The sequence below is a fragment of the Sabethes cyaneus genome, chromosome 1 (genome assembly GCF_943734655.1).
Source record: "Sabethes cyaneus chromosome 1, idSabCyanKW18_F2, whole genome shotgun sequence".
NCBI lineage: Eukaryota > Metazoa > Arthropoda > Insecta > Diptera > Culicidae > Sabethes > Sabethes cyaneus.
In genome coordinates, this window is record NC_071353.1 from 11964909 (window position 1) to 11988390 (window position 23482).

Below are 23482 nucleotides of genomic sequence, written 5' to 3' on the forward strand. Positions count from 1 at the left end.
ACAAACGAAGTACAAAATTCCTCATAACTCGAGAACTAATCAAGCAAATGGAACCAAATTTGCATGTGGGAGTTTTAGATGGCAGAAATTTTTTCTATGGTGAATTACGACCCCTTCCCCTTTTAAGAGGGGGGGCTCCCACACAAATGAAATTCAAATTTCCTTATAACTTGAGAACTAATCAAGCAAATGGACCAAATTTGGCATGTGGGCGATTTTGGAGTCTTAAATTTATTTTATGATAGAGACCTCTCACGCCTGTGGTAGGGGGATATGGACTCTCATACAAATAAAACAGAAATTTTTGCGAAACTCAAAAACTAATCGAACTCGAGAAATTCGAGACTCTTCCATAAAACATTAGTCAATAACAAGACCACAAAAACTATCTATAGTAACACTAGATCATTCAGGACGAGACGGTCGCGAGTGTTGCCGGTGACCCGCCATCGGAAGCGCCGCCCACTGGGGGGCTTCCAAAACTCGAGATTGTGACAAAGATCATCCGAGATGCATGATTTATGTACAACACAGGTTAATTTGTGGCAATACGAAGTTTGTCGGGTCAGCTAGTACTCTTATAAAATGCAACCAACATAAGCTAAGTATGAAAAACTAAGTTTTAAAGAATTTCTAAAGAAAATGCTCTATAGTTGTGCACTCCATAGATATAGAAATGTCATTTCTTTAGCAAATTGGTTTGTCTTTATATTTTCTAAAACTTTGCCAAAAAAAACCATGTGTCTATCTACTAATACAAAAGAATGGACGTGTATCGAGAGCCTATAGCGAGCGCGAAACACATAAAATGTATCCTTGCCGTCTTCTCATTTGGGTGGTTGGGGACAAGCGGAAACCACACAAGTTTATAGCACTCGACTTAAGCTTTAAGATGAAGCGCTGATTTCATAAATCCGCTTGTCCCATTTTACCCCATGGGCTCGTGAAGCTATGGAAGTTTATAGCTTGAATATGCGATAACTTAGCAAGTAAAGGTCCAAGAGATTTGCGGTCTTCTGCAAAAACGTGTATTTTGAGTGATTCAATAATTGCCTAGAACATTGTATTCTTATAAAATGCAACTAAGAAAAGCTAAGTTTGAAAAACCAATTTTTAAAGAAGTTTTAAAGAATATGCCCTATGGCTCAACACTCGATAAAAATAGAAATTTTATTTCTTCAGCAAAGTTGCTTGTTTTTACATTATATACAACTTTGTCGAAGAAACTATGTCTATATTTCCTAATGCAAAAAAGTTATTTTTTTTATTTTCTTCATATTTAGCGATGACTAGCTTCTGACAGTTTTAGCTTAAAGGGGATATTTTTACGAACAAAGATGCTGAAGACCATAAATAATAAAATGAAAACAAAAGACAAGACACTAGGAAAAAAGTTCCACTTTTCTCCCTTTTGGACTACTGTGCGACGAAAAGACATCGAAGCAGCAAAAAAGTCAACAAAAACGGCAAAACCCCGTCGAAAACAGCAACCAAAAGTACCAAAAAAAAGATGTCAAAAAATGAGCCAAAAAAAAGATTACAAAATACGACGAATCCGGAGTATTGCGGGGAATAAATTACAAGAGACGGCGAAAAACGTTGCAAAAACAAGATGACGAAAAGACCCCTAAAAAGCGATAACAAAAACAGAAAAGGCGTGTTTAAAATGCGTCAAAAGGTAATAAAACATACCGAAAGGATTGCGAATATACAGAAAGACAACGAAAGAACGATGAGAAGGCAAAATAAGACAACTTTTTAGTTGTCTTGTAAATAAACAAAACGATGTAAAAACACGTTAAAAAGGCGTGAAACCAGACAAAACATGCAAAAAAGAAGCAAAATTACAAATATACGACAGAAAACCGAAAAAATGACCATGCAAAGACGCCAAAACAGCGACAAAAACCCAACCAATACAGAAAACATGACCAAAAATCATTCAAGCGTCAATGAAGCGGTAAAATTTGGAAATAAGAAAAGAAGACATAAGAATAACGGAAAGGCAACAAATAGACGACCGAAAGACGACGAAACACAGCGAAAAGTTGATGAAAATGAAATACGAAAGATGACAAAAATACTATGAAAAGACGCCGAAGAAACGGCAAAAAGGTAACAAAAAATGTCAAGAGAGAGATATTAGAAAACAGCGAAAAGACTAAATAAAAATGGAACCAGAAAAGACGTCGGTTAAATTTTTATTTAAACTTTAATTTGCGTTGGATTTTGAAACGAAAGTGTGACCCTTTTTCCGGTGATAAAACTACGCATTTCTGGCTCAGTAAAGTCTAGCAACGCTGCCGAGTAGTGATTTGCTCAGTTTCCGGAAATTCCACATTTCGATGACTACTGGCCGATAGGATCGGATAGTATCCTGAGTATTATTTGTATTTTCTTTGGCATCTTTGGGAAGTGCACACCGGTTCAAAAAAACATTCAATGCGAGGTACCTCTCAAACTTTAAATACTGGCACTTGCTCTGTGGTATCTCTGGATCACAAAGAGCCAGAAACCGTCTAAAGTTTTAGCCCATCTCGCAGCAACCATAGCGACAATCAAGTTTCTATTACCGAAGCAATAATCCAATCTTCGACTGGTCGACTGTGACTGTGGCTATACGGTTTTTGGTTGTGCTGTTTTGGTGCAGACGGGCAGTAGTAGTTTGCTTCGGCCCTGCTTCCGGTCGCAATAGGTCGGTTTGATCGGTGGTTGGAATTACACCGAAGATAATAAAACGAAAATAAAAACACAAAAGGTAAGCGAACGTTCCAACCAAGTAAGGGAGCTAAAGGAAGCAAGCTAAGCCGAAGGAAAGGATGAACCAACCATTTTCAACTTCGGTATCCTATCCGGACGATGCTGATGATGATAATGATGAAGCTGATGCTGACGATGAAGGGGAGATGACGGCAATGGTTATTAGAAATGAAAGACAGACAGGTGGAGTTCAGACATTGAAAACGTCAGCGTTTTCTCTATGCTCTTCGATTTACCCTTACGACTCTTTTGTCGAAAACCCCTCCGGGGTCGGAAGCGGAAGGGTATTGTTTATGGTGGTCATAGATGGAAATCAATTATCGGAAATGGAATCCGCCCATGCATGTCATCTTAAAAGCACAAACTATTGTGCTAGAGAAATACTCACCACAGCATTCGGAGAAACCTATTAACGTAGACTCTGCTTTCAACTGAATCGATAGATAGTTGGGTACCGCCGAGAAGAGCAGCATTCCGTTTAATGCAATTGCTTTATCTTCTTGGTCCGGAATGGCCGCAATGATGTTACATTAATAATTTCCCCGCCCGCCCATCCCTGTGCGACGACGAAATAACTCTCAACGACAAACTTCGAATGCAGCTGAAGCCGTAAGAAGCCAAAGGGAAGGAAGATAACCGAGTAGGTCTTAAAAATTTCATGGCAATTTAAATTAGGTCTCATTTCGGCTGTCAGTATGCGCTGATGATGACCATGGTTCTGGCATGGCGTGGCATCACGGTGGTGTGACGAATGACGGACGACGACGACGACGACGGTTTTGATGCCGGTCTCGGTCGACACACAGGGCAGCTTGTTTTCGCGGTAAATACCTATCTAATAACAACGAAGTAGGTACAGGCCAGCAGCACAAGGATCGACAGGGAAATAACCGGTAAAACGCGGCAGACGGAAGCGGTATGGTTAACAGTACGATCTCGACTTTGCGGGCGCTGTTGGTGGTTGTGGTGCACAAAAAAAAAGTAAGATGAAAATAAATAATGAAACTCAAACAGCACCAACAACAAGCTCAAGTAAAGCTGTCATGAAATTCAACGCGTATTACCGCAGGGCCTACACTGCTGCTGTGTCTGTTGACTTGACTTTCTTTTTTCTTTTCGAGGGATTGGCCTGGCCGGAGATCTAATGTAGCGTGCTCTTTTAATAGTCCACCGAAAGCATGTTCGCCCTTCCCAGTCCAGCGCACAGCCCAGAGTTTGAAAATGTGTTGTTGTTGTTGTTGTTGTTGTTGGTTCAGCAGGTACGTTGTTGCGTTAAAGATGGTTTGTGGTTGTGTTTTTAGAAGATTCTGTACGATACTTAATTATAATTGCTAGATGCAATCACTTTCCAGGCATGGTTGGGTAATATTTCCGGATCATTGTTCTGAAATTGGCAGGGAAAAGGGCTTCCCCTGATGACGTAATGTTTAACTTGTAGCTTAAAAATCCTATTTAATTTAACGTACGGAGAGACAGATCTTTATTATAAGACTACATCACTTCAGTTTTGACAATAAAGCATAGATGGGAATTGACTTTACAGCAGATATCATTCAGATGCGCCTGGTCCTCAGGTGAGAGCGGTTCCAACGACGTCTGGCTCGGAGCAGGCGGCTGAACATGAAATGCTGTATCCCGCAAGCTATAGCTAAGGTTTAGGATAGGATGTCATTCCAAAAAATCAAAAAATGCGAGTGTCACGCAAATATGAAAGATTTTGAACGCTAATGAATGGATTTTGATGGTTTAGATACCGATCGACTCATAATAGATGTAGTAGTCATGTGATTTCTATTATAAGTTTCTTTTTCAATCACTAATTAGTGAAAATTAACGAAAAGTTTCAAGGTCAAATGTGCCCATACATTTTCTTCGCGACTACCTTGATTCACGGGCAGGGACGACAGTTAAATATACCATCTGTTCACTGTGATATCGATAACTTTCCTTTTAGAAAAAAAATGACAGAATCTACCCATCCCAACAGGTCGAAGATTCTTCACGACATTCAGACTTATACTAATTTGATATCTGTGGTTGGGAAGTATGCCAGAACAAGTGATAAAACCCTTTCGTCCACACAAAGTTTCTTGGGGCCGCTATAAACCTAGACCAATTTGATATCTGTGTTAGAAAAGTGCGTTAGAAAAAGTGATAAGTCTCCTGATCCCAACAAGATTTCTTAGGACCGCGATAAACCTAGTCCAATTTGATGTCCTGAAAGTGAACAGTTATAAAAAAGTGAGTGACGAACCCTATCTTTCACTCGAGTGTATCCCAATACTGCAAAAATGTATTCAAAACTGATGAAGTGATGAAAAGAGGGGTTGGTGGAATTGTCATGAATGTGACGTGATGCAGCAATTTTACAAGTGAGGAAGAATTAGCGACTGTCTGATCCGAAAATAGTTTTTAGGCGTTTAATTTATTGCTTTTCACAATTAGTTGCATGCAATTGTTTACATACTTGCGATTGTATTACTGTCAAGTGTGAAATAACTGGATAAACAGAGTGTCCAAAAGACCTATTAATGTGCAGAGGACGTTAGCGAATTGATGATGTTTCAATTGTCATAATTTTAACTCGTTTTTCGTAGGTTAGTTGAAAGGCAATTATATTTCAGATCAACCTGTCGCAATAAATGGTGTTGAATATTGCCACTAAAGGTGTATTAATTCCAAATCTAAAAATATTTAATCGATTTAAATTGTAAAATCTATTCCTCAGCAAATATTAATTAGTTACTTAAATTACCTAAACTACCTTAAAGCTAAAGCCTTATATACTAGATTAGCAATTTTGTACTTACAACCTAATGAACCTACAACCTAATGAACTATGATAACGCGAGAGAATTCACTCTCTTATCTATCCGTCTATGACAATAATTAATGATCGATCGTATCTGATCGATACGAATAAAACAGTTCAAAATAAGTATTCAGTGCGTACGGTCACTCGAGACAGAACCGAAATTCCAAACCAGTCCGGTAACACATTGTGTGTGAGAGTTCTATCGCTTTGTCCTCAACTTTGATCGGAGCAAAGTGGGAAAAGCAGAATTAGATCAGTTCGGTGTTTAATAGTTCCGCCGCGTTATTTGTGCGTGCTAACAAGTGATCTCGTTCAGTGAAAGATCACTGAAATTGCACTATCCGTACCGATTTCATTAGTGCAAGTGCCATCTGACCGCCACCCGTGTGGCAAAGAAAATCCTTCGGTTTGGAACCGTCAAGCCAGTGCGAGTGGCTTGAACATTTGGTCCTTCGAACCGGATCGAAGGAATCCCGGACAGAAGGCTAGTGCTTGTGATAAATTCTGGTCGAGTGCGCCGACCACATGCGGCCCGCAGACCTATAGAAAGGCGGCCATTGCGACAGCTATTGTGTTCCCCGAAACAGTGAAATCAATAGGGGACAATAGAACCGACCCTATTGATGATCGGCCATCGCGAATTTAGTGCGTGACTATAGTGCCACATGTGCTTTCCCCACGTTTTCCTGCTCGTGGCTTACAAGCTGATAGTAGCCGCAATTAAGCTAGTTGAAATTGCGTGCCCTGTGTTGTAGCGACTGATAGCTACTGATCATTGATTTGGCACAGTTAGTGAGTTTTGGTGGCTATAAACTTTAAACTAGACAATTAGTGGTGCACCGATTCGGTAATTCGCGACGGCGGGAAGGATTTTCGTCCGCGTCGGGAAGGAGCATACTCGTTACGTCCGCGACGGGAAGGAGTTATTTCGTTGCGTCCGCGTCGGGAAGGAGTTATTTCGTTGCGTCCGCGTCGGGAAGGAGATAATCGTTTTCGTTTCCGCGTTCGTTTCGTGTTAATCGGTGCACAATGCCGCCAGAGAAGAAAATTGAAAAACGCTTAGCTGAAATGGTGGTGAATATAACAGCTCTCAATGCCCAGTGTGACGTAGTCGAAAAATTCATTAAACAATTCGACGAAGATCGCGATCAATGCCAAATTCCCGTTCGGATTGAATCGCTTGACCGAGTGTATAAAGCGTTTTTGACAGTGCAGGAAGAAATCGAGAGACTGGACGATCCAGAGATGCTGGAGACTCACTTGTCTGACAGATCTAAATTCGAGAACAGATATTGTGTAGCAAAGGGCTTTTTATTAGCAAAGCGTAGTGACGATGTGAACCGTACCGTGCTTAATGCTTCCCTACCTGGTAGTGCACCTGTCGTTTCGAACTACCACCTGAGGCTACCCAAGATAGACCTCCCAAAGTTTAGTGGCGAGTTTTCAAAATGGATGTCTTTTCGTGACACCTACATGTCGATGGTGCATTCAAATGTCGACATACCCACCGTAGCCAAGCTGCAATATCTTCTCCAGTCGCTAGAGGGTGAAGCGCATAAACCGTTTGAAAGCATAGATGTGGTAGCAGATAACTACGCAGCCGTATGGGACAATTTGCTCAAGCGGTATGATAACAAGAGATTTCTGAAAAAGCAATTGTACCGCGCTCTGCACGATTTACCCGCAATAAGGAAGGAATCCGCCACCGAGCTTCATGAGCTCCTAGATGAATTTCATCGTCACGTTAAGGCACTCGCTAAACTAGGAGAACCAATTGAGCACTGGGACACTCCGCTAATCAATATGCTATCGTACAAGCTCGATCCCGCAACAATTCGAGCATGGGAAGAAAAGGCCAGCCAAGTGGATGATGAAAATGTGAAATTTACCGATCTGATAGACTTTCTATACCAGCGGGTGCGAATATTAAAATCGGTATCTTCTGACATACTCCAACGTGTTCAGCCGGTTCAATCAAAGGTGGCCGGCAATGCTCACGCTCCGAAGAAGTTTTTCTCATCCAGAATCGCAGCCAACGCCGCTGCGTCCGAGTGTAAATCTAATACTCCATCCTGCCATGCCTGCTCTGACAAACACTATCTGTTCGAATGCCCGACGTTCACAAAGATGTCGGTCCGTTCTCGTCGAGAACTCGTCTCGCAACGTAAGCTCTGCTGGAACTGTTTCCGAACCGGACACTCCGCCAAAAAATGTTATTCCAAATTTACCTGCCGCACCTGTCGAGAGCGGCATCACACGATGCTTCATGATACCCCGCAAGTTGGCAAGAATTCATCCACCACTCCAGTCGTTACCACTCCCCAAGAGGAACCGCAGCCCGGTCCATCCAAGTTGTCACGTGTGGACTCACAAGAGGCCCCCACGTCGTCGAAATTCCAAAGGGTTAGTATGGCGGTTCAAGCCTATACAAGCACAGTTCTGCTGGAGACAGTCGCACTGAACGTCGTCGATGATAACGGGAAGGTGTTTCAAGCCCGAGCGCTTCTAGATTCGGCTTCAATGTCAAACTTTATGTCCAAGAAGTTCGCTAAACTTCTCTCCAATCGTCAATCCAAGGTGGATATTACCGTGGCTGGTATCGGCCATTCCGTGCAGAAGATGAAGCGCTCCATCACCACCACCATTAAATCCAGAGTTGGTTCGTTCGATACCAAACTCAAGTTCCTGCTAATCGACAATCCTAGTGCCGATCTACCTACCGTTCCGGTTCAAATTTCCACTATGGAGATCCCAGACGTTCCGATAGCCGATCCGCAGTATTTTGTTCCCAGCGAAGTCGACGTAGTTATTGGCGGTGAGGCATATTGGGAAGTACATACAGGAAAAACGCTCCACTTAGGTCCAGGATTACCGCATATGGTTGAAACCTTGTTCGGTTGGACATTCTCCGGTCCGACGTGCATCGATTCTTGCGGTACGACAGCCTGTCTCCTATCGACCAAGGTAGATATTCTTGATGTCACCCTCCGAAAATTTTGGGAGATCGAGACTATCCCAACTCAATCGACCCATTCCACTGATGAGCGGACCTGCGAGGAACTGTACGAGAAAACCACCACCCGAAGCAACACTGGGCGATACATAGTTCGCCTACCCAAAACGGATAATCCAGATATCGTCTTGGGAGATTCCCGAAGCATCGCTGAACGTCGGTTCCTCAGCTTAGAGCGCCGTTTAGAACGAAGCCCGGACGTCAAAACTGCATACCATCAATTTATGGCAGATTATGAGCGTCTAGGGCACATGAAACGTCTTGATGAACCAGTAGACAGCAGTATGCTGCACTGCTTCTTGCCCCATCACCCTGTTTTTAAGTCATCCAGTACCACAACCAAAACAAGAGTGGTGTTTGACGCGTCGTGCAAGACAGCGTCGGGTCATTCCCTAAATGACTTACTTCTAGTCGGCCCAGTCGTGCAACAAGATTTGTTGTCACTTATTATGAGATTCCGTTCTCACACAGTCGCTTTGGTTGGCGACATTGAAAAAATGTATCGTCAAATACAACTCCATGAGGACGATCAGCCACTCCAACGGATTCTATGGAGAACAGGTCCAGAAGATCCCATAGCATCGTATCAACTCCAAACGGTAACCTATGGCACCGCGTCTGCCCCATACCTTGCCACCAAAACGCTACAAAGACTTGCTAAAGATGCAGCTGAACGCTTCCCCGCTGCCGCCGGGCCCGTTACTGATGACTTCTATGTCGACGATTTTTTGTCTGGAGCCCCAGACGTCAAGACAGCACTCCTACTTCGCCGCGAAGTCTCCGCAATGCTCGAGTCAGCAGCACTCCCAATCAAGAAGTGGGCATCCAATTCACTCGAGGTTCTCGAAGACATTCCACCAGAAGACCAAGCAATCCAGCCTTGGTACGATCTCCAAGATGAGCAGTCCGTGAGCACTCTCGGCTTAGTGTGGGAGCCCCGCTCCGATTCTCTCGGTTTTAAAGTACAACTTCCCCTGCCTGCGGCCACTCTAACGAAGCGTACGATCATGTCGTACATAGCACGAATTTTCGACCCCTTAGGACTAGTGGGTCCGGCTGTTACCAAAGCAAAAATCTTCATGCAGCGCATGTGGGCGCTGAAAACCTCCGATGGCAAACGTTTTGATTGGGACCAGCCTTTACCGCAAACCCTGCAGCTTGAGTGGAAAGAGTTCCACAATACCATCGACCTACTACGCCAAGTACGAGTTCCACGTTTTGTTGCAATTCCGGACGCAATCAGTATTGAACTGCATTTTTTCGCCGATGCGTCAGAGAAGGCGTACGGCACCTGTTGTTTCGTTCGTGCTCAATCATCCCAACAAGTAACTGTTCAGCTCCTAACCTCCAAATCAAAGGTGGCACCGCTCGCCGCACGTCATACCATCGCCCGGTTGGAGCTCTGTGCAGCTCATCTATCAACACAGCTCTACAAGAAGGTGGCAGCTGCTCTCAAATTTCCCTATACAGCATATTTTTGGTCCGACTCCACAACAACCCTTCAGTGGATCCGTTCGTGCCCCGGACGTTGGAAGACCTTCGTGGCGAATCGGGTCACACACATCCAGCTTGCAAGTCCAATGGACAACTGGAAGCATGTAGCAGGTATTGATAACCCGGCCGACGATATATCCAGAGGTTTGAGCCCCGCCGAAATCCTAAACAAAACACGTTGGTGGAATGGACCACCATGGCTTGCTCTACCTCGGGAATCCTGGCCTGCTGGTGCACTTTCCAATGTAGAACCACCCGAATTATCACAAGAAAGCAGAAAGACTCCGATTGTCGTCATGACCGCAACTCAAATCAACTTTAACGAAAGACTGTTTTCCCGTTTCTCATCATATTCCAAGCTTCGTAGGACTGTTGCTTACTGCCTGCGGTATTGTCAACTGCTGCGTGACCGGGCGATCTTTCACCGCAGCAACCCAGCAACATATACACCGCTCATCGTAAAGGGGACCACAAATGCACCCTTTCAAGCACTGACTACAGATGAACTTCACTCAGCCGAAAGAATCCTCTGTCGTCTGGCCCAGCACGATTCGTTTCCCGAAGAGCACAGTGATCTCGCTGCTGGTGATTTCGTTTCCAAAACCAGTCCTCTTAAGTGGTTGAGTCCCCAATATGACCAGTTCGGAATCATCCGCGTTGGCGGACGATTGAGCAATTCTGAACTACCGGAATATGTTAAACATCCCATTGTACTGAGCGCCAAACATCCATTGGCCAATTTATTGGCAGCATACTACCATAAAAGATTGCTGCACGCTGGACCTCTGCTGATGCTTTCCAGCCTGCGCCAGAAATTCTGGATTTTAGGTGGGAGAAATCTAGTTCGACGAATTTTTCATCAATGCCATGTCTGCTTCCGAAAGAAGCCCCAGTTAATTCAACAAAGTGTAGCTGACCTTCCATCATCCCGAGTAACTCCTGCTCGCCCATTCACCATCTGTGGAGTAGATTATTGCGGCCCATTTTACGTGAAATCTGAAATACGGAAAAGAGGGCCAACGAAGGTTTATGTAGCAATATTCGTTTGCTTTTCGACACGAGCCGTCCATATAGAGCTCGTGAGCGATCTCACCACAGCTGCATTTCTAGCTGCACTTCGTCGAATGATCTCCGATAGAGGGTGGCCTACGGAAATTCATTCGGACAATGCTACCACGTTTAAAGGTGCTTCCAACGAACTTCGCCGCTTGTACGAAATATTTAAGAACGACCAAGCGGCACGAACTGAGATTTTCACATGGTGTGCGAATAATGAAATTCGATGGAAATTCATTCCACCCCGCGCCCCTCACTTCGGAGGATTGTGGGAGGCTGCCGTAAAATCGGCTAAGTTCCACCTCCTCAAGGAAATAGGCAACCACTCCATCACCCGCGAAGACCTGGTAACTCTGCTGGCCCAGGTTCAGATGATGCTGAATTCCCGCCCACTGACACATATACCATCGCAACCACAAGACTTGGAGGTCCTTACGCCGGGCCATTTTCTAGTCGGTACCAATCTGCAAGCCGTCGTCGAAACAGACCTCAAAAATGTTCCTGATAATAAGCTTACGCACTGGGATTTGACACAAAAACGGTTCCAGAATATTTGGGCACGCTGGTACCCGGAGTATTTACAGCAATTACACACCCGGGCTACCAAAACATGCCAAACACCAACAGACATCCAAATAGGACGAGTTGTCATCATTAAAGAGGACGACGTGCCACCTGTTCAGTGGCCACGTGGGAGAATCATTAAGACTCATCCAGGAAAGGACGGGATCATCAGGGTCGTCACGTTGAAGACTGCGAGCTCGGACAACGTTGTTCGACCTGTCGCAAAACTTGCCTTCCTGCCTATGCTAGATAGCCGCCAGTTAGCAGAATCAGCCGTCAAAGACCAGTAGAGCAGTAGAATACTAGCTCGAGGCGCATTTCGCCTGTTATCAGGTAATTATAATTCCAATAACATACTCAATCTCGTATGATCTACCTGGTCTTATTTTTTCTCGGCGGACAACGTGAGACGTCTGTGCATTCAAAACATTCCTACAACATGCACACGCATCGAGTTCATTGACCGCTATCTACAAGCTGCACCCAAAGGCTAAGCAAGGTGCATGATCAACTGTCATCTACAGCTGCTACGACTGAGTACGTGGTCACGAAGAATTGAATTTTCCAACAAAAATTTGCATAGTTAAACCGTAGAAGGAAACGAAGAAACTTGAAAGGTGATAGATAGTAGAATTAGTAGAGTAAGAGAGAAAAAGGAGTAATTGAATATTATAAATATCTCAAAGGTGGCCGGAATGTTGAATATTGCCACTAAAGGTGTATTAATTCCAAATCTAAAAATATTTAATCGATTTAAATTGTAAAATCTATTCCTCAGCAAATATTAATTAGTTACTTAAATTACCTAAACTACCTTAAAGCTAAAGCCTTATATACTAGATTAGCAATTTTGTACTTACAACCTAATGAACCTACAACCTAATGAACTATGATAACGCGAGAGAATTCACTCTCTTATCTATCCGTCTATGACAATAATTAATGATCGATCGTATCTGATCGATACGAATAAAACAGTTCAAAATAAGTATTCAGTGCGTACGGTCACTCGAGACAGAACCGAAATTCCAAACCAGTCCGGTAACACATTGTGTGTGAGAGTTCTATCGCTTTGTCCTCAACTTTGATCGGAGCAAAGTGGGAAAAGCAGAATTAGATCAGTTCGGTGTTTAATAGTTCCGCCGCGTTATTTGTGCGTGCTAACAAGTGATCTCGTTCAGTGAAAGATCACTGAAATTGCACTATCCGTACCGATTTCATTAGTGCAAGTGCCATCTGACCGCCACCCGTGTGGCAAAGAAAATCCTTCGGTTTGGAACCGTCAAGCCAGTGCGAGTGGCTTGAACAAATGGTGCTATACACCATGTGGTCCTCTATCACCCCCTTAAATATTTGCACTAAGCTATCTAACACTAGCTTAGTGCAGATATTTAAGGGGGTGATAGAGGACCTCATTTGACAAAAAAAAATCCTCCCACGCATATGGTCACATCTCAATCGTTACAGAGTAATTGAACATTTTTAGTTTTCAGTTCTGTTTGCCTTAAATGCCTTGCCTCTAGTACAAAAACTGTGCGAGCTGCCTCAATTTTGTATTGAAACCTTGGTATTAAATCCTCTACTTACTGAAATTTAGTAACTTTTTAGAAACGAAACGTTTTAAAATAAATGTTTTTCAAAACATTTTTATCAAATTTCTCCTAAAACCGTGTTAAAGCTGACTGCTTTTATTCACCAATTTGAAGCTCTGGTACTGTTCTCCAAATCGTTCTTTGACGTAAAACGCCTCTCTTTTAGTTGCATTTTCATTTTAAACTTATGGGTTTGGGTTTTGAATTAGTATCGGAAAACTGCAAGAATTCATACATCATGCATAGCACACTAGGTTACCGCGTGCGACGGACACGGTATGACGCATATGGAAAACAATAACGAAACTTTCTTCTTGGATCTCTCTGGGACGGTTCGTTTCAAGCCAGTTACCAAAAGTTGACTAGGGCTACAAGTCACAAAAAAAAAATTAAGGGGGGACCCTACTCTGGAAAGTCGAAAAATAATGGATTTTCGTGAATTGTTTTCGCACGTTGGAATTATAGTTGAGTGTTGGGGAGTGTTGGGGTATGTTGGTTATAGGTTGAGGTATATTCGAACATGTATTTTCTGTTTTTTGAATACCAAAATAGTGATTATTATTCTGGTGGCAGCAGGGCGCGTGGATGCTTTCTAGAAAATAGTTCCTTGCTGGCGGTACGTGCCGGGAACCAACGGAGTATCGGAAAACAAATTTCAAGGATGATTTTGATGCTTTAGGTCAATAACTAAATTGTTACGTAGCGGTTTTTGAAAATTCGAAAAATTATCAAAATGGCGGCATATTTTCCAAAATAAAGGTGTTTTTTCATCATTAATCGCCAATTGCGAGCTTATAAAAAATTGTGATTTCAAAAAACGGCTACGTAACAATTTAGATAATTCATTTGTACATACTGAACAAAAATTTCTGCCAAATCGGACCACTGGATTCTGAGATACACGTACCGCCAGCTGAATAAACAAGGTTTCGAGAAAAACGCGTTTAAAGTTTCGTACAGCGATGCACTTCCCTTGAGGTGACCCCACAATTTTTTCCGTAACTTTTCGACAAGATTAGATATCAAAAAATCCTTTAGGCGTAACATTTTTGAAGGTATAAAATTCAATTTTTCCGAATTTCCAGAGTAGGGTCCCCTCTTAAAACGCGATATCGTCGCTAGTCACCAGAACAAGTGTAATTGTGGGCTGAACTCTTAGTGTAACTACAAAGACAAGAATAAAACTGATTGAACCTATGGACCACTGGCATTTAAGCAATTTAAACTTGCTTTCTCGTATCAAATTCATAGGAATCTTTCAGAGCATTTATTACAATGTAATAAGGCCCCTTGGAAATTGGCTTGAAAAATCGGGGGGCAAAAAATAATTTGTAGAATATGAGTTATATTTTTTATAAAATCAATTGTCTGTGGGCTCTATAACCTGAAAAACTCATAAAATGAGTGTACGAATTGAGTTAACGCTTCTAACACGAAATAGAAAGGGGAATTCAAACAGTGTAATTTCTGAAAATCGGCCAAAAAAATTTTCTTTCGTTTATGTCTTTTTTTCGTAGATTTTTGCATGGAAAATAATAACGTATATATAAAGGGCAAGAATAAGTTTGGTCGTTTAGACTTTTAGTAAAAATGCCTAAAATGCATATTTTTTGATCTATTAAAAAATTCTCTTTGTTTTTTTCGCCCCCTCCCCCCTTTCAGTGGCCCAATACCGGAGGAACAAAAACTTTCTAAAATATTTGTAATGGCCTAAATTAAAAAACTGTACGACAAACCCCCGTTCGTGCCCCTAGGCACACCCTGCATACTTTTTTTTTCTGCGAGCAGCATTTTGATGTGTTGTGATACAGTCCAGATCTTTTTCTGTATTCCGCACTTCGTTCTTTTTGCAGCATCGCTTTTGTTTGAGCGAACTGCATATTATCTGTGTTTGAGTGCCAGTTTTTTACCCTTGTTCCTTAATTTTTTCTACTTTTTAACCAATCTTACTCTCTAGAGCCAGGAATTGCGAACTCGTAGTAATCGAATCGTTATCAGCATAGAACCTTGGTGTCTTCTGCTGTTTTAAGCTGTCGTCTCCATTCAATTCGATCGTCGAAAGCCAGGTTGTGCTGAAGAAACATCTGTATTTTTACCATCCGTGATTTTATCACAGAAGAAAGGGTTATAGTTGGGCCTCACTTCATTCCGCTTAGACGTGTGATCATTTTTTAACGCATAGGTTTTGTTCTTGATTGTACTTGAAGAAAATGAATAATTTTTTGAATCAAACCGGTTCATGATGTTCACAATACATTTCAAATTTCCCCTCAATTATAATTATTTGCGAACGCATACTCTCGGCTTTCGTCAATCGCCTTCTGTATTGCATCTTTCATTTTCGGTTGTTTGGTTTTTTCGTCCTTTATCTTTAATTTTTCGTTTTTTTTTGTTGCCCGTCGTCCGTTGCCATTTGCTGTCGTCTTGTCATTTTTTATTTTTATTTTTGATTTGATTTGATAGTCTACTTTGCATCCTCGACGTAAATGCTAACCACTGCACCGGGATTGATCTCTCGTTTTGTTGGACATCTGGTTTGTTGGCATCTTTACATGCATCGTTTTTTTGTTTCTTTTAAACGATTTGTTGGTATCCGTCGTTTGTGGGATTTTTTACTTTGATGGCGTCGTTATTGGTAGATTTTTTTGGCATTTCTTATCGTTGTTCTGTCGTTTTTTTACTGTCCTTGAAAAGGCAATAACTTCTGCATCTTTATGGTATTTTCGTCGTTTTGCATTGTTTTATTGGCATTTATTGCCGCTTTTTTTAGTATTTTCTCAGCGGCCTTTCATCGTATTTTAGTCGTACTTCGTCTTTTCCTCATAGTTTTTTCGCCTACTTGTCTTCGCATGTTCATCATATTTTCGTCATCGTTTCACTGGCTTTTCATTGCCTTTTTGTTGTTTATTTGCTGTCTTTACGTTATTCTTCCATCGACTTATCGTCATCTTACTGTTGTCTATCTATCATATTATCGTTGCCTTTTCGGCACATTTTTTATCATCTTTTAGTCAACTCTTCGTTACCTTTTCTTCGTATTCGTCATCTGCTTATCGTCTCTCTGTCGCATTTTTGTTGTCATTTCATGACCTTTTCGCCGAGTCTCCATCGTATATTTGTCGTTTTTGGCATTTTTCTTGCTTGTTTTCGGCGGCTTCTTACAGCTTTTGTTGCTTTTTTGACGTCTTTTTGTCGTCATTTTGCCGACCTTTCCGACGTTTTTTGTCATCTTTTCATCATATTTCGTCCGATTTGTTGTCAAGACAACAAAAATGTTGTCTTTTTCTTGTATTATCGTCGTACTTTCGTTATCTTTTTGACGTATATTCACCATGTTTGGGTCGACTTCTTTGCCTGTTTTATTGTCCGTTTGACGCTTTTCAGAAGTCTATTTGCCGGTTGTTATCGCAGTTTTGGCGTCTTTTCGTCATCTTTTCATCGTATTTTCTGCTTCTGCTTCTCGGAATATTATTCGCTGCATGTAGCGTACTCGCGGATTTAGTGACTAAACGAAACTTCCAACCTTTCCTTAAAGTTTATGAAAATCCGTAGATATGAGCGTAGGTCCGTAGAAAATCCTTAAATCCGTAGATCTGGCATCTCGTCACTCAGTCGTCTCAGAATCGCTTACGATCTGGCGAGTCATTTTGACTCATTGGCCTCCTCTGTTCCTAGTGTCAGTGTGGTTGTTAAAGAGAACTGTTTTCTTCGCACTGTCGTCCGGCATCCTTACGACATATCCAGCCCAGGGCAGCCGACTATGGAAATCTCTCCAAGTAGTGCCTGTCGCTCGTGATGCATACGCCTCTGCCACTCTCCGCTTTTAATTTGTACTCTACCAAATATCGTCCGCAGTATCTTCCGCTCGAACACGACGCACAAACATGCATGTTTTTTATTTTATTAAAATTCCATCTGACTTTTAACAGTCTCAATGAAGAATTTATTTTAACATTTGCTCAAGGTTCGCCAAGTTCAAAATATTGTTCAACGCGGCTATCATCAAAGCTTCCGCCCGAGAGTAGCGACGCAGCTTCAAGTCCGTAAAGAACTACCAGTCTGATGAGAGTTTTGTATATTGTTAGCTTCGTACGGCGTTGTACGCTTCTTTATCGTAACATTTTTCAAATGTCAAAGTAGGCCTAATTTCTCGCTTGAATGCGCCGCTTCACTAGACTTCACTTTCCCCCTGGTGTAGCCTTGCGACGTCGCAAAGTCATCTGAGAAGCTTACAAGTTCGCTACCTTTGATGAAACCCGTACCTCCTGTTTCGATACACGCTCGTCGAATTGCCCCCTCAAGAACATTGTTGAATATCGTGTAGGATAAGCCAACCTCTTGTCTCAATATCCTCGCCACGTCTCGAAGGGACTCGAGAGTGTCCTCGAGATACGCACAGAATACATCACTCGATCCAAGGTAGCGTCAATTTGTCCGGAAAACCATGTTCGTGCATAATCTACCATAGCTGACTGGTCTCGGGCGACTGAATCGTATGCTGCTTTGAAGTCAACAATTGTTCTGTACTTGAGCAGGTAGGCACATTTCCGCAAGATCTGTCGGATGATAAAAATTTGGTCCACAGTGACGTGAGTGCTGGCACAACAGGATCTGGGAGAGTAGTTTGTAGGCGGCATTTACTACAGTATCAGCACGATAGTTGCAACAGTCCTTTTCTTAAAGGGGACAACCCACCCCTTCCGTCCATTCCTCCGGGAGCTTCTCCTTCTCCCAAATTTTGGAAACAATTTAGTGTGGAGCCCATACCAGCATTTTTGGACCTACAAACGGTCTTACCCGTAGGAGGGTAATTTTTTCTTTTTCCTTTTTGACGTAAGACTTTTCCTTTTTGACGTAAGACTGATCATTCCTTATTGTGATGTACCTCCAACGGCAACACGAGCGGTGCCGCAGCCATTTTAATTTCAATAATCGTCAAAGGAGTCAAAGCAACAAAGGAGGAAGCATCAAGGGCAAGCGAAAGTCATATACGAGTCGTGTACGTCTGCAGTTCCCGATCGGCGGTCGTATTCATCGGCTGCAGAGGAAAGGAAAGTATGCTGAGCTGGAGCTGGAGCACTCGTCCCGCTGCCGGGATGGAATATCTGGTTGCTGAAGTTCTGGAATTGGCAGGAAATATGCTGCTTGCGACAACAAAACGACCAGAATTATTGTCACTTGCAGCTAGTCATCCAGGTGAACGGCTCACTGGTAACTTTACTCTTTTGTTCAGACTGAACAATGAGATGCTCCAGTTTGTTCAACGTAGATGATGGAATGATGAACCATAAAAAATAGGCAGGACCGATTCTTGTCGCTTGCTCTGGTATATAACGCGAGGTAAGACGGCGAACAGCATCATTAAAACGCTAGCTGAGCTACTGCCATGTCTGGACACGACAAAGGAGGAAGCATCAAGGGCAAGCGTGCACGTCTGCAGTTCCCGGTCGGCCGTATTCACCGGCTGCTGAGGAAAGGAAACTATTGAAGCTGGAGCTGGTTGCCGTGATGGAATAATTAGGATTCCCTATGAAAAGTGCTTGAGTTGGCAGGAAATGCTGCTCGCGACAACAAAAAGACCAGAATTATCCCACGTCACTTGCAGCTGGTCACCTGGATTGGTATTTCATCGTGACTCATGACCATACACGAACGGTTTAGGTCGATCGCATAGCTTCTGAGACTTTCCGATTGGTTCGTTGCAATAAGCCGTGCCTGGTTTGTGGTTATCGGTACTCCAATTTACCGAAAAGAAAATTACTTTAAGTGCGTTAATGCAAGCTTATTGCAAGCTGGAGTTGTGATAATCAAACAGTCGGTTCTTTTAAGGGCCATACAACGAATGAAGAGTTTTCCCAAGTAGCACACGTTGGCACAATTGAGTCGCAGCGGCTGATATGCGACAAATTTAAATGTAAAATGTCGGTTACAGTAACCTAAAATATAACAGTTGTGTAACCGAAATAGCGCAACTTATGTAACTAAATATGGTTACATTAACAGTTACTCAATAACCAATATGTAACATGTATAGTTACAAAATGGTTACTATTGAAGTTAGACATAAACTGTACATTGACTTTCAATTGGTGGCAAATTAGTTATCTTAAAACTTTTATTGCATAGCGAAAACAATGCAGCAGGTTTATTATTTCAACCTATAGCTGTCAACGTCAAGCAGTAAATTTAACTGATGAATATAGAAGAGTGTATAAATTTCGCTTGTTAGTTCAACACAAATTTTAATGCAGTTTCAAATTTATGGTGAAATGCATGATTCTAGCTTTGAAAAATTCACGCGCTCTTATTTAATCTAGCTTTTCGTTACTTACTTCTTTGAAAAATTGATTTTTTGTAAAACAAGGGTGTACAAATATAAAAATTTTATTCTTAGTTTTCTGATTTTCTAAATTTATTCTTAGCAATAATGAATTAGTGAAGCATTCACCTACAAATCATTAAAAAACAAATTGTTTTCGCAATCACTTAGTAAAATTCATAGCCATTTTGCCTTTGGTTTTAACTACTACACCATCGTCCTTGAAGTGTTGTGTCGTTTTCGGCATATTGCATGAAATGATTTTAAGCAGACATTGTTCATAGATATCGGGAAAAGGTGTTTTTTAGTGATTGTTGTGAAAATAAAGTGTTAATTTAATATCAAAGAATAGTTTCAGTTTGAATAAAGCAGTTTACCAGCAGTGTTAATCATAGAAGGTTACATTTCAGTTACATTCTAGTTGCACGTAACCTTAGCCTTCGACCTGGTTACGCTATCGATTACGGTAACCAATATTAAATCTTTTCTAAGTTACACTGTAACCTATTTTCATTGCCGGTTTCGTTTCGATGTAACTTGATCGTTTTGACGTTCGAGAATAATCATAATTTGTTTACTTAATACCAATGTCTGTGCGGAGAAGATTCCAAGAACCATCAATTAGGTAAATAAACGCATTTACAAGAGCATTTTACAACCCGTGTACCAATTGTTTATCTTTACCATTAGTAAAATTCTTGAGATCTAGTTTTTGCTTAATCCGTTGTGTTTACAAGCAACAGTGAACAAGTGGTTGCGAAAATGTTACTAGCCGACTTTTTTTACTGCTAACTGCTCGTAACGGAAAATTAACTGTTTTGCGACCAGCAAGTTGATGACAGTTTGGAAAAAGGATTCATTTGTGTCACTTGATAACTATTTGGTAACTCGCAACTGAAAGGCGACTGTTTTGCGACGACCAAGTTGTTGACAGTTCGAAAAAAAGGTTTCAATTTGGTCATTTGGTAACTACCTGGTAACTTTTTGAGATTTTTTCACTACAAAACTAAAAAGTAACTATTTTTAATTTTATGTAACCTAACTCGTTACAAGTATCCTAAATATAACTGCTGTGCAACCTTTTTGTGTTTTTTTATTTTTATGATTAGTTACAAGCAGGGATGGTTCGATCACTTTGACTCAATTTTGATTCATTTGACAGTACCGTCTTAACGGGGTCAAATATGACAAAGTTATATATGGGACATTTGTAAAACAGGTTATTATCTATAATTCTTCTGAATGAAGTTTTGCTGTATCTTTTGTAGTTACGGCGCTACAATGCTAGTATTTTATTAGTGACTAAATGAATGTTCATTTAGTCACTGATGAGTTACTAGCGTTGCAGCACCGTAACTACAAAACATACAGCAAAACTTTGTTCAGAAAAATTGTAGATTAGAACTAGTTCTACAAATGCCCCATACATAACATTGTCATATATGGCTCGGCTGAGACGGTACTGTCAAATGAATCAAAATTGAGTCAAAGTGATCGAACCATCCCTGGTTACAAGTGCTACTTGGGTCAGTTAATACTATAATACGAGCAACAAGGGAAAAGTTGAATTTTTCGCCGTTGCGGACGACCAATAAATGGCGGAAATATTTTTCTGGTCACGGGCGACATTTTCTGACCCTTCCAAAACGTCTGCAGCTTGTAAATGTATCAGTGTTCTTCTTTTGTAAGCCGCAGAAAAGTTTTGCGCAAAATTTTCAGTTTTTTGAAAACTCGCGAGCACCACCTACCAATTACCAGAGAAAAAGCACTGTTCAACGTAGAAACAGAGCAAGAAAATTTATTTACTATTTGGTTTAGTGTGATTTCAATTCGTTTTAATATAATAGATTCAATCAATTCATAGAAATAACTCCGAAATCTGTTGAGGATTGAACGTATACAATGTTACTAGTTTGATAACCGTTACGTGCAACGCATGTAGCATGTATTAATGAAGAATCGTATTCAGTAGATATCAGTAGTTATTAAACTATCAGGGAACCCATGGAACAAATATCAGCTTTCATCCCCCTGGCATTTATGGACTGTCCCAAGATAGGTCCAAAAGGCAAATTAAGGGCAGCACGACCTGGGCGTTCGCGGTAGTCGACAGAAACTTTAGAACTTAGAGTCGCCGGAATCCAAGACAAAACCTCAAAATCAGACCTCTAGAAATAATTTTATTTTGAATTAAAATTTTGAATAAAGGAGAGATACCTGAAGTTACCCAGAATGAAAACATCAATATTGCGATCTTAAGAACATCAATTTGTCGGTGAGTACAACGCAACGCACGAATATTTAGATGTTCAATTTTGGAAACAACCGAAAAACTTGCCATCTACTTTATTCGGGACGAGAATTGCTCTGCGTACCGACCGTGGTTTGACGCAGGCACCGATTCTAGGAGGCCGGCCGGTCGATCAATCACTCGATGAGAAGTGAAGGCTCTTCAGTGGCCAAATTAGTGCAAACTTTTCGAGTTGGTAATATTTTTCGAGACGATTTGAACGAAAGAACAGTTGTTTATGAATAAAATACACCGCCTTCTGCTCGGATTTAAAGTTTCGTTGTTCGACGTTGAATGGTGACGACACGGACGAAATACTGTTGGAAGTGGAACGGAAGGAAGGCATTGCGAGCAGCTTATGATGTGGTGCACCATAAATAATCTATCAGCTGTTGGATTGACTTCCGTTCGGCCGCTAAAAGCGGGAGCTCCTTCTCAAGGTGAAAGGAATGCTTGGTTGTCTTATAGCATCGGCATCGGAGAGGGTATGATTAGCTTTGAATCTGATTCCATCACCACCTATTGCTACCTAATGACCGGTTGCTACCGAGTTATTGCTGTAATATTAACGTTGAAAATTATTAAAGAGTTTAAGCTTAAAGCTTAAGCTTAAATTGCGTAGCATTTGTTTTTTGGTGGTCTATTTCAAAATTATTTAAGGAGCTTCTGGTTTGAGTTATCGTAGTGCATTTGGTGATGCAGATCTTGACCTGGTTCTAAACTTTGGCTTTGCTTCCTTCGCATTTTTTTTGCTCACTCCCCATTCAGACTGAGAAATTGCAAACGTTGCATGTTTCTGAAGCGGTTTTTGTTTGGTGTGTATGTTTCCGGTGGAAGTATTCCTTAGTCTCTGTAGGTACTCTCGTTCCTTTTAGGTTGCTAGGTGAGCCTCGACTAGAGTCGGCAGGCAACAGCAGCAGCAGCATGCGACTTAATGCTTGACATAATTTCTCATTATAATCCCCGGTGATTATGTTTCGGTACTGCTACTAGCAGATATGCTAATGTTCTGACATGAAGAGCAGAGAAGCGCTGTATGCAAAAGTTATTCCGAGCGGCATACACTAGGAGTTTATTCTGCAAGATTGCGTGACGGTGGTACCGCGTTGTGCATAGTACACGGCGAGCCGGTCCTAGCAGGCTAGCAGCTCGAAATGTGAATAACCAAATCCTTCACTTTGATAGGATTTTAAGTTGAGAATTAACGAAACTTACCCGGTTAATAAAGTATTTGCACATTGAAGCAAGAATATCAGTAAATGTAATCCGGCAAATTTCCGTTATTTAGAAAGGATTCAGTAGTGGCAGGTTCTAGCAGCAAATCAAACATGATTTGTTCAAACAAACAGCGCTTCATATGTTCGTTCGTTTATTTTTCATCCATCGCGTTGTGTAAATTATGCTCGTGCAAGTTTGATATCAAATCATATTGCTTTGCTTCTCTTTGTTGCTCTTTGGATTCTGCATGGCTGAATTTACCGTGCGCCTCCACCTTATGTTTACCAACACTGTACTGGCTGTTTAGAACGTTTTTTCCCGTAAACACAGCAGCAGCCATGGATGCGGGAAAACCAAACAG

General features: G+C 41.6%; 1 protein-coding gene across 1 annotated transcript; it reads left to right on the forward strand.

Moving 5' to 3' along the window:
• The first annotated feature begins 6604 nt into the window (after positions 1–6604).
• LOC128738023 (uncharacterized) lies at positions 6605–11992 on the forward strand. The gene has a single exon (XM_053832831.1). It carries the CDS (start codon positions 6605–6607, stop codon positions 11990–11992), a length of 5388 nt encoding a protein of 1795 aa, XP_053688806.1.
• Positions 11993–23482: the final 11490 nt, after the last annotated feature.